The 12,669-nt window shown below is 36.8% G+C and overlaps 2 protein-coding genes across 2 annotated transcripts; both read right to left on the reverse strand.

Annotated features, from left to right (window-relative positions):
• Nucleotides 1-1,394: 1,394 nt before the first annotated feature.
• On the reverse strand, nt 1,395-3,124 carry LOC118734750 (serine/threonine-protein kinase MARK2-like; the record flags this gene model as incomplete). The annotated part of the gene is given in 4 exon segments (XM_036464445.1): nt 1,395-2,308; nt 2,366-2,489; nt 2,761-2,931; nt 3,009-3,124. Coding segments are annotated over 4 exon segments (1,325 nt in total), but the record flags the coding sequence as incomplete, so codon positions are not given.
• Nucleotides 3,125-10,423: 7,299 nt separating this feature from the next.
• Nucleotides 10,424-12,663, reverse strand: LOC118755375 (serine/threonine-protein kinase SIK2-like). Its single transcript, XM_036490216.1, has 3 exons — nt 12,654-12,663; nt 11,683-12,596; nt 10,424-10,429 (listed from the first exon to the last, which is right to left on the reverse strand). Exons 1-3 carry the CDS (start codon nt 12,661-12,663, stop codon nt 10,424-10,426), a joined length of 930 nt encoding a protein of 309 aa, XP_036346109.1.
• Between the last annotated feature and the right edge of the window lie 6 nt (nt 12,664-12,669).

The raw sequence follows: 12,669 nt of genomic DNA on the forward strand, positions 1-12,669 counted from the left end.
TGGTTTTTTGCCAATTTAGCCGGTTGGTCCAGAAAGTTCTGGCAACACTGCTCCTAAGTAAAAACACTACCAGCTGATTGCCAAAAAATGCATACAGCTCAAGGGCGTAGCCGGGAAGGGGCAGCTGCCTTCTCCCTACGGCTACAGAACGAAGGAGAAATTTTCAAAAAGCAATAAATAAAAAATACAAAATTGTATCAATTTCCACATAACGCCTGCGTTTTTGATCGTTGATACAGTAAAGTAAGCACAGCGTTAAGCATTGAATTGGTACAGAATTGAATGAAACACCCATATGAGTTTCTCTTACCATTCTGTGATGAACGGGATGGAAAACCCAACGAAAAAATCACTTTCTCTTCTGTTAAATCTTGTTGTGAATGACTTGAACGAGGTTCCAGAAATAAGAAATACTATTTCTATCCTAAAAGATGTGATAAACTTTTTGCGAATCAACGACAGGCAAGAATTATGCTTCTAATATATCACGTTTGTGTGTAACAAGATGGTCGGAAAAAATATAGGACTATCAGGAAATTTTCAGAAAATTTGTCTGAAGTTGTGCAAGTATTAGAAAAGTTGTCAATTCAGGGAAACTTTTCCACAATAAAGTCTGCGTATCAATTGTCTGCTGCTATAACAATGCCGATGAAAATCCGAGACGTTTTTTATTAGCGTAAAAATTATTAAATAAAAAATATATCAAAAAAATTAACAAGTATATTTCGTTTTGCCCTTCCCTCCTTTCATCAGATCCTGGCCACGCCCTTTCTACAGCTGAGGTCACCTGTTTTTTGCATTTGCTCTTATCTTTTACAATTTCTTCCATTTCCATTACAATTTGTTAAAAAATACGCTGCCAAACACATACCTACAGCCTGCCAGAAAAAACGGTAAGAAGAAGAGTTACGTTACTTATGGAACTGTACGATGGACGAAGCTACGGCTTCCACAATTAAGTGAAAAATTCCATTGAAGTGACGGCGGCAGCACTGAGCAGTACGTCCATTGAAGCTAATCGCTCAATATAAGCGCTACTAAACATGTTTACTGAGCGAACGCAGCCTATGATCCTCCACTTGGGTACTGTTGAGAAACAACGTTGGAGATTTGACAAAGACCTTAGTTCTCACCTTAATCTCAAGTTGAGCTCTAACCTAAATGTGTGTTGGGCTGTTTGATCTGACCGTCAAGTTGCCACACGATTTGAAAGGAAAAATTGATCTCAGGTTTATGGTCAAGTTGTACAAAAGTGTGAGTGTATTGCAACTAGAAAGAAAGTTATTGATCGTGACACGTCGAAGTAGTAACTTGAATTCGTAATTTGGATTTTGAGTTATATTTTATAAAAGGTAATGATTTATAAAATTAATAGAAAAAATATATAAAATTACTTGTTGTAAAAGCAGGCGGCAATCCTCTGTGCTTTGTTTAATTATACATTCTCTGAGATTCTGATGTAGCGGATGGGATGAACTTTCGCAGGTGGCATTTGTAACAGCTAACAAACTAATTGAAGACTTGTCTAAAGATGCGCTCTCCTTACGGCTATATTCAGTTACGTTCGATAAATTATTGTCTGTGCAATATGACGGTGCCATCGGATGCTGACTTGAACTTATATTGTGCTCACTTAACCGAGACATCTTGGTAGGCACTGGTCGTCCTTTTACTAATTGGCTTATTTGCGCTTCTTTATGCTCATAACTTCTGAGTGTCGTTGAACTAAAGTTCTTACTCTTATCTTGGACTTCCGGATTATCACAATCGGTAAGGATTTTTTGCGAAAACTTTGTTGGAAAGCTACCAAATTTAACCTCATCTAAACTTGGCAGTGGTGATATTGTCTTTTCTTTAGGCGAAGTATAAGTTTCCTTGACTCGTTGTTTGTCTATTGTAGGTCTGGATTTATGTAGTAACTTTGAAGATCCATGATATCCAACGGGATTAATTGATGTAACCCTTGGCAGTGTATTATCAGTTAGGCGTTTTGAGTATTCTTGAAAATTTTTCTTACTATTAACGCGATCTTGAAGCAACAAATATATCGCTGCAACGTGATCATAGCTGTTCTTTTTTAAACTTGTTTTAGTCTTATCTGGGGGAATACCAGCAAATTCTGACATGATCCTTAGTATGTCCTCATTTGGTTCTATGCTGGACGTTCCGTCCATATTTGCATTGGATTGTATCATGCCGCCAACATCTCGGGCCTCTCCACAAACCCAGCGATGATTTTTTATTTGTTCGATTGTGTATCGCCGAGGGGGATCTAGAACTAGCATTCTGCGAATCAAATGTTCACACTCTGAAATATTTAGCCTCTTAATACATGTCAACAAACTGAATTATAATATACGAATACCCGAAGACATAAAAAAGGGGATTCTAAATCTTCCTGAAAGTACCCGATCTCTTAGGCTCTGTAAAGTAGATCCATCGAACGGCAGCGCTCCACAAACAAGTACATAAAGAACCACACCTAGGGACTGAAATGAAAATATTATAAATTTTGTAAATACATATCATCACCATCATTGCAAAGGGCCCTAATGACACTTGTTTGAAAATTCGTTTTTTCATATTCTCTCGAATGCAGGCCCTTTAAAATTCACAGCCATAACTTAATAAATGATAGACTTATTGGTATCTTTAGAACAGTCCTAAAAGCTTTTTCTGTGTTGTGACCTTTGTATTGATGGATACAAAATGTATTTTATGTTTGCATGTAGGTTAGTGCTAAAAACATTTTTTATGTACCCATATGTCGATTTCTGGTCCAGTGTACTGTTTTCCTTCAAAAACTTCAGGCGCTGCATACGGAGGGGAACCACACCAAGTTGCTAATAACTCTCCAATTTTAAAATGGTTCGAAAATCCGAAGTCCGCAATTTTTATATTCATATTAATATCAAGTAGAAGGTTTTCAGCCTATATTAAATTTTTTAACATTAATGAAAGGAATTGCGATCAAGAAGGTATTTCCTTTTTATTTTAACCTAACTCACCTTTAAATCTCTATGTACAATGTTCTTCTTGTGGCAATATTCTACCGCCGACAAAATCTGCCAAAATTTAGCTCTTGCAGAACTTTCTGACATTCTTCCAAATTTTGCTATGTAATCTAGTAATAAAAACAAGATGGTTATAAACAATTACATGCATATATGTACATACATATAAATGGGGCTTTCCATACCAAAATGGACTTCATGTGTTTGATTTGTTTCAAATTTTTAGGGCATATATCCATCAACATCTTACTAATATTATAAATGTGAAAGTTTGTATGTTTGGATGTTTGGGAAATCATCACGCGGAAACGACTGCACGGATTTGCATGAAATTTTGTACGCAGATAGCATATGGCCCAGATAGGTTAATAGGCTATTTTTTAAGAGTTGCCACCTGTTAAAAAAGTTTAATTTATTTAATATGCGGGAACGACTGAATGGATTTGCATGAAAATTCGCACACAGATAGCTTATGACCTACAGTGGAAAATAGGCTACTTTTCTTAAGAGTTCCCACCTGTTAAAAAAGCTTCATTAAATTAATACGCGGAAATGACTGAATGGATTTGCATGCAATTTTGCAAGCGGATAGCTTATGACCCACAGTAGAAAATAGGCTAATTTTTGGGAAGAGTTGCCACCTGTTAAAAAAGTTTAATTAAATTAATACCGGAAACGACTAAACGGATTTGCATGAAATTTTGCACACAGATAGATTATGACCTAGGTTAGAAAGTAGGCTACTTTTTTTAAGAGTTGCCACCTGTTTGAAAATGAAATTTTGCTCAAAGATGGTTTATGACCTGGATTGAAAAACAGGCTACTTCCTTAACCGGTTTTCCGATCAGAACGAAATTTAGTACACTTACTTCGGATTTCGGAAGGATGGTCTTAGACTGAAAGTAAGTCCGATAACTCAAGGTCCCTCCCATACAAATTGGAATTTTCATATTACATACATATCTCTGGAAGTATTTGTGGGAGAGAACTGAAACTTGGTATAGTGATATGCAGGGAACGGATTTTTAGGACCTAAAAACCTATAAAAAAGGCAAAATAAAATAGTGGAAAAGGCAGGAAAAGGCACTAGGTGTTACAAAAAAGGCAAAAAAAGGCAAAACAAAATAGCGAAAAAGGCAGAAAAAGGCACTAAAAAAAGACAGAAAATACGAAGAACAATCAAAAAAAAACATTTATTTTGGAAATGTTTATATTACAAGTAAAAAGAGAAAAACTATGAACTAGTTTCATTATATTTGTACTTTGAATCTTTGACTATTTTATCCTTTCGAGTTTCTAAATCATAAAACTTTAATCTGTATAGTTCTAGTAACATTGAACCACACGATGCATTTCGAAGTTTTCTGGCAGCATTTTCATTCGATTTTCGCGAAGAAAAGCCTTGAATGTACTAAATGTGTGCTCGACGTAAGTTGAGACAAGCGGCGCCCAATATAAACATGGAACGTTTGAAACGTTCATATTATCAGGAATAAGGGCGTTTTCCTCGCCCTTTACAATTTTATCCACACCCCTTATTGTCTCCAAGCCTTCGTTAGCTGAGAAAACGGCTTTGAATTTTTCCAACACCAATTTGGCCAGAGGTCTCTGCGCTTCTATAAGCCGCATGGGCGATGTGTATATTTTTTAATCTTAAAAAAAAATTGTAAATGCTATAATAATTTTTTTAAAGGTAGAAAAGGCAAAAAAAGGCAAATATCTTAAAAAAGGCAAAAAAAAAGGCAAATATCTTAAAAAAGGCAAAAAAAGGCAACTTCAAATGTGTATATATGGAATCAGAGAAAGCTAAATCGTGGACATTCTTAATCGAATATGCTCTATCTCGTTAGCAGAAAAAAGGCAATTTCCATCAAATCCGTTCACTGGTGATATGTATGTGAACTCAATGATGGCATTAATCGATTGATGTTTTAATCAGTTAGTTAATTCGATTAAATTCAATCTGATACAGTTAATCATGATTAATTTTAATCTGACTAAACAGTTAATCGTGACCGCGATAAAAAATTAATTTTTAATCATTAACTTTTAATTTGATGGTTTGGTGATTAATTAAGTTTCCCTGTGCACACAAAGCAAGTTAATCCGGTATGGCTAAGTCGGGTTTCCTCATCCATCTAAGCAATTTGGTGTGCTTGTTCATTAAGATATATACCAACAAATGTTTTACAAACTAGGTTTGTAAAAGTTCCCAGTTTATGTGTTACTAATAACAATATTTATATTTTTTTTATATTATGTGCTTTTTATAAGCGTAAAACACAAAATAATTACTATAACTGGTGTTTGGTTTCAAACTCGGACAAACTAGACAAATTAATCAGATTTTATTTTTAATTGGATTAACGATTAATGTTTTAAATTAATTAAACGTAATCGCAGCCAGCGATTAACGATTCAAAAAATGTTATCGTTAATCGTACAGTTGATAACGACTAATTAGTTTTAATCATCAAACGCGATTAACATTTTAATAGTTAATTTTTAATCGTTAATCAGATTAACAGTTTTCCAACACTGTGTGAAATCATGTTCATATTCACGGAGAAAAATGGACGTTTTTGGAAAAGAGGCGTAGCACCTCCCATACTGACTGAAAGTTTCATATTGCATATCCCTTCAAATGTTTGGGGTAAAATACTCAAGGTTGGTATGGAAATACATATGTATGTATGTATGTGAAACTAATACCATACTCATGGAGAAAAATGAGAGTTATTGGAAAAGGTGATGTGGCAACTCCCATGCAAATTGATTTTTCTATGCTGCATATCTCTGGAGGTGTTTATTGCAGAGGACGGGAACTTGGCACCGAGATGTGTATACAAAATTAATTCCATACTCATGGAGAAAAATTTGCGTTATTCGAAAAGGGGGCATAGTACCTCCCGTACAAATTTACTTTTATACTGCATATCTCTAGAAGTGTTCATGGTAGAGTACTGGACTTGGTACTGGGGTATGTAAAATCAATTCTAAATTCATGAAAGAAGATTAGGGTTATAAGAAAAAGGGGCGTGGCACTTTCTGTGCAAATTGACTTTTTCTTGCCACATATCCCTGGAAGTGTTTGTGGAAGAATACTGGAACTTGGTATGGAGTTGTGTATACAAAATGTTTCAATTGCTCATGGAAAAATGTGAGTTATTAAAAAAGGAGGCATGTCGCCTCCCATACATACTAAAAATTTCTTAATACATATCTCTGGAAGGATAGAAAATCTTTGGAAGTATTTTAAATTTGTTATGGAGATTTATTTTATAAGTGCCGTACTGATAGAAAAAATTTCATTTAATGGAAAAGGGAGAGCCGGGTTCGGCCTTATAATCTAAAGCTCTCTTGAGGCATTTGCTACAGTAATGAGAAGTAGTATTTTATCAAGGCCAGGTTACTAAATTTGAGTTGGAAATATTAGAACCCGCCGTGGCACCTCCAAGAAGGTTACATGTTTACGCGTCGTATACCTGGAACCATTTTAAGGTAAACTTAGAGGGATTGATATCTTTCGTATGCCTAGCGCGCAGACGATATTTTATAATTTCATAGTTTTAAACGGCCTAAATACCTTAAAAAATAACGAGCTATAACGAAATGGCACAGAAATAAAATCTAACATCATTAAATTATTTTTCATATTTGTATAAAAGGGCGGGGTGAAACCCGCGGGTATAAGCTTATACACTAAAATTAAAGCACGACAAGAACTCAATTGAAATGAGTGTAACTTGGTCGCCTGGCGGGCGACAGACAGAGAAGAGCTAGACATAAAGCTACCTAACTCAAGCAGCAAACAAAACCAGCCAGGAAGATCTGTAAACAACCGGAAAATCTAAGGAGCCCACGAAATCAAATGAAGAGTTTACGAACAGAGAACATACCGATGAGGCCAATCAGTGGAAAAAAGTGCAACGGAGAAAGGCACCAAAGCCAAAGCTCCCTCGACCCGATGCATTGATAATAAGCTGCGAAGGGAACTCGTATGCCGAGGTGCTAAAAACTGTAAACACGGAGCCACAATTGAAACATGTTGGAGAAGTCGTCACGAAGATTCGCAAGACAGCTAACGGGGATCTTCTTCTTCAGTTGACAATACCGACCGACCGTAAAACTAAGGAGATTCAACAAGCTGTTAAGAAAACGTTCGGAGAAACCTCGGAGAAGCTAGCAACAAAACAAGAGACTCGTCAGGCTCTCGAGAGTCAACTGGATGGAATTAAAATCTCGGAGGAAGCAATAAAATCCTTGGGAAAAGCCCATAATGGGACCAAAATGGGCACTCTACTGATACCGGTAAAGCTGGCGAAGGAGTTACTATCTAGAGGCAAGATTCGAGTTGGGTGGGTAATCTGTCGAGTACCTGCCAATATGCAACTCAAGCTGTGTTACAAATGCCTGGAGTTTGGCCACCTGGCCAGGAACTGCACAGTGATGCACGACGTCAAAGGTACGTGCTTTAGTTGTGAAGGCCTAGACCATAAATTCCGAGACTGCAAAAAGGAATAGAGTTGTATTACATGCTCTAAAGAAAGCGGACCGAAACAAAACATAAAACGGGTGGCAAGGAATGCCCTTTCTATAAAGAAGATATGCAAAAGTTAAAAATATGAAACTACTACAGTTAAATCTACCCCCACTATAAGGTAAAAGTATAGATATAGTGCTGCTAAGTGAGCCATATAAAGCACCAGAATCTCAACTACAAGGATAACACCGCACGATCTGCAGTATGGAGTTGTGCCAGAAAGCCGCAAGACAAATGCCAAAGGCAGAGCGCTACTCACAATATTAGCATCTCTAGATGTTGCGCTGCTAAACATCGGAGGAAAATTCACCTTCCGTAAGGATGGTATGCGGTCAATTATCAATCTAACCTTCGCGAGCACCAGCTTTATCCAGCGTGCCTCTTGGTAAGTTAGTGACGAACATACCCACAGCGACCACCAGGCGATTATCTTCTCCATAAACGAGGAGAGGAAAAGCCAACGAAATACTAGGGTTAAGGCAATAGGATGGAAGCTAAACACATTGGACGAGAGAGCGCTCTTGTTTATGGAATCCAATATTGTACTACCAGAAGGGGCTACAAATATGGCAAACCATTTAATAGCCGGCAAAACAACTGCTTTCGATGCTGCAATGAAAAGAAAATCTTCTAACCATAGGCGCTCCCCAGTGTATTGGTGGAACAAGCACATAGTAGAGCTGCGCCGCCATTACGACAAGGCGAGGAGAAACTACCAGGGAGTCAGAGTAAGTCGGCAATAGTCACCCAACAAACACTGTACAAAAGTAGCATAAGGAGCTCAAAGAAGCCATCAAAACTAGTAAAAAATGTTTTCATAGTCTATGTAACACTGTAGAGGAAGATCCTTGGGCATAGGGGTATAAGGTGGTCACAAAAAAGCTACAAGCATCAGTGCGACCACAAATATCGTGCCCCAAAAAGATTGACGAAATCGTGAAAACGCTATTTCCGGTAATACCAGCCTTTAATAGAGAATTATTTTCAAGAAGAGCCTGCATCTTCGCGGTTGTCACAGCGGAAGAGGTGATAATTGCTGCAAGCGGGTTTAATGATCGTTAATCACCAGGCCCTGACAACATTCCAAACGAAGTACTGAAATCAATATAAAAGTCCCGAAGTCTTCATCAATACCTCTAACACATGCCTTTCAGAAGGGGTGTTCCCCGATACATGGAAGCGGCAGCGATTATTCCTCCTACCAAAAGCAGGAAAACCACCGGCAGATCCTTCGGCGTACCGCCATATTTTTATGCTAGAAGCGGCGGGAATACTTCTGGGCGTATTATAAACACCAGATTAGTTAAATAAATCGTTTTTTGTTACGATTGTTTTTTTTTTTGATAAAATTAATTTGTATAAAGTGAAGTAAAATGAAGTGCCGAAGCCGTCGTACAGTCTCCTAAGCAGTGATAGCAAACAGCCGGAGAAATTTCAGTTTAGCCGGAAGCCGATTTGTTAGCCGTTTTGTAAAAAAATTAGCCGTTTTTAGCCGATTTTGATATTTACCTAGTTTTCTTAAAGTTCAAATATATATGTATGTTGATTAAGCGATCCAAAATCTGTTAGAAATGGCTACTAGCGTTATCGCGGAGGCAGGGTCATATAAAATTGGGCCGATTTCGCTTATTTTTATCTTAAACGAATATTTTTTTTCTAAAGAAGGCCGTAACGGGGATTTTCTTCATAAAATGTTTGTTATCAATGACTTAAATTTAAGTGTGAAGTTTTATTCGCAAACTTAGAAAATAACAAATAGTTTCACTGTTTGCTTAACACGCGTTTGTGTTTGGATATAGTGCCAAGAATAAATGTTACAGGTATTGTCTTCCCAGATAGCGCATATTCAATTCTGCCTTAATTGCAAAACATCATTGTTGCCCACGCTTAAAGTTTAAGGTAAGTGAAAAATGGATATTTTCAAGCACTATGTACACATATGGATTTATTTAAACTAACATTTTCCTGAGAACTTATTTAAATTCCAAAAACCGAAGGCCAACTTGAATTAAAAGAACCAACATTGAAATGTGTAAAAATTAAAGTAAAAGAGCACAAATTTCTATGTAAAGCAAACCTCTCTAGGAAGACAATAGGTTTGTTCATCGAAAATCCAGCGAAAATTATCACTCAAAGTTAGTAAGAAAAAATGCTCCCGAATTCTCTCTCAAGTAGAGAAACTTGCAAATTTCTGCACGAACGCAAATTTGCAGGAACTTGCAAGTTTCTCTGCCAGCTAGTGTCCACGGTTGCATTTAAAACATAAGAAATTTGTATGGAATTTTAAAATTCTTTCAGAGGGACAAAAACAGGATCTACATGTATATTTCTTGCTAGTCCGACTTTCTTCAACATACGCTTCAATTTCTTTGCCGTACTAACTGTCGCGTTTCCTATATCGACTCTGATTGAGATTGGATTACGAGTACGTTTCAAATCATTGGAATTAACTAAATTAATTAAGTAAACAAGTCTTTACTTAAATTTTTCATTTTAAAATCGCTGAAGTTTGTAAATTTTTAAATCTGACGAACCTGTTTATTCAAATTATTGTCGACAAAAAATGCAACCATGTGCCACAATCATATGTTATTCCTAATTCCAAATACGTGCCGCCAAAATTTTTTCCAGCTTAAATTTGCAATTTCTCTCCAAGAACTAGTCTTTCTACTTATGATTTATTTAAATAAAACATGTGAAATTTAGTTGAAACAGTTTAGCCGTTTTTAGCTGGTTTTTTGCCAATTTAGCCGGTTGGTCCAGAAAGTTCTGGCAACACTGCTCCTAAGTAAAAACACTACCAGCTGATTGCCAAAAAATGCATACAGCTCAAGGGCGTAGCCGGGAAGGGGCAGCTGCCTTCTCCCTACGGCTACAGAACGAAGGAGAAATTTTCAAAAAGCAATAAATAAAAAATACAAAATTGTATCAATTTCCACATAACGCCTGCGTTTTTGATCGTTGATACAGTAAAGTAAGCACAGCGTTAAGCATTGAATTGGTACAGAATTGAATGAAACACCCATATGAGTTTCTCTTACCATTCTGTGATGAACGGGATGGAAAACCCAACGAAAAAATCACTTTCTCTTCTGTTAAATCTTGTTGTGAATGACTTGAACGAGGTTCCAGAAATAAGAAATACTATTTCTATCCTAAAAGATGTGATAAACTTTTTGCGAATCAACGACAGGCAAGAATTATGCTTCTAATATATCACGTTTGTGTGTAACAAGATGGTCGGAAAAAATATAGGACTATCAGGAAATTTTCAGAAAATTTGTCTGAAGTTGTGCAAGTATTAGAAAAGTTGTCAATTCAGGGAAACTTTTCCACAATAAAGTCTGCGTATCAATTGTCTGCTGCTATAACAATGCCGATGAAAATCCGAGACGTTTTTTATTAGCGTAAAAATTATTAAATAAAAAATATATCAAAAAAATTAACAAGTATATTTCGTTTTGCCCTTCCCTCCTTTCATCAGATCCTGGCCACGCCCTTTCTACAGCTGAGGTCACCTGTTTTTTGCATTTGCTCTTATCTTTTACAATTTCTTCCATTTCCATTACAATTTGTTAAAAAATACGCTGCCAAACACATACCTACAGCCTGCCAGAAAAAACGGTAAGAAGAAGAGTTACGTTACTTATGGAACTGTACGATGGACGAAGCTACGGCTTCCACAATTAAGTGAAAAATTCCATTGAAGTGACGGCGGCAGCACTGAGCAGTACGTCCATTGAAGCTAATCGCTCAATATAAGCGCTACTAAACATGTTTACTGAGCGAACGCAGCCTATGATCCTCCACTTGGGTACTGTTGAGAAACAACGTTGGAGATTTGACAAAGACCTTAGTTCTCACCTTAATCTCAAGTTGAGCTCTAACCTAAATGTGTGTTGGGCTGTTTGATCTGACCGTCAAGTTGCCACACGATTTGAAAGGAAAAATTGATCTCAGGTTTATGGTCAAGTTGTACAAAAGTGTGAGTGTATTGCAACTAGAAAGAAAGTTATTGATCGTGACACGTCGAAGTAGTAACTTGAATTCGTAATTTGGATTTTGAGTTATATTTTATAAAAGGTAATGATTTATAAAATTAATAGAAAAAATATATAAAATTACTTGTTGTAAAAGCAGGCGGCAATCCTCTGTGCTTTGTTTAATTATACATTCTCTGAGATTCTGATGTAGCGGATGGGATGAACTTTCGCAGGTGGCATTTGTAACAGCTAACAAACTAATTGAAGACTTGTCTAAAGATGCGCTCTCCTTACGGCTATATTCAGTTACGTTCGATAAATTATTGTCTGTGCAATATGACGGTGCCATCGGATGCTGACTTGAACTTATATTGTGCTCACTTAACCGAGACATCTTGGTAGGCACTGGTCGTCCTTTTACTAATTGGCTTATTTGCGCTTCTTTATGCTCATAACTTCTGAGTGTCGTTGAACTAAAGTTCTTACTCTTATCTTGGACTTCCGGATTATCACAATCGGTAAGGATTTTTTGCGAAAACTTTGTTGGAAAGCTACCAAATTTAACCTCATCTAAACTTGGCAGTGGTGATATTGTCTTTTCTTTAGGCGAAGTATAAGTTTCCTTGACTCGTTGTTTGTCTATTGTAGGTCTGGATTTATGTAGTAACTTTGAAGATCCATGATATCCAACGGGATTAATTGATGTAACCCTTGGCAGTGTATTATCAGTTAGGCGTTTTGAGTATTCTTGAAAATTTTTCTTACTATTAACGCGATCTTGAAGCAACAAATATATCGCTGCAACGTGATCATAGCTGTTCTTTTTTAAACTTGTTTTAGTCTTATCTGGGGGAATACCAGCAAATTCTGACATGATCCTTAGTATGTCCTCATTTGGTTCTATGCTGGACGTTCCGTCCATATTTGCATTGGATTGTATCATGCCGCCAACATCTCGGGCCTCTCCACAAACCCAGCGATGATTTTTTATTTGTTCGATTGTGTATCGCCGAGGGGGATCTAGAACTAGCATTCTGCGAATCAAATGTTCACACTCTGAAATATTTAGCCTCTTAATACATGTCAACAAACTGAATTATAATATACGAATACCCGAAGACATAAAAAA

Source organism: Rhagoletis pomonella, unplaced genomic scaffold (assembly GCF_013731165.1).
Source record: "Rhagoletis pomonella isolate Grant_MI unplaced genomic scaffold, Rhpom_1.0 Rhpom_scaffold_00002, whole genome shotgun sequence".
In the NCBI taxonomy this organism is placed as follows: Eukaryota; Metazoa; Arthropoda; class Insecta; order Diptera; family Tephritidae; genus Rhagoletis; species Rhagoletis pomonella.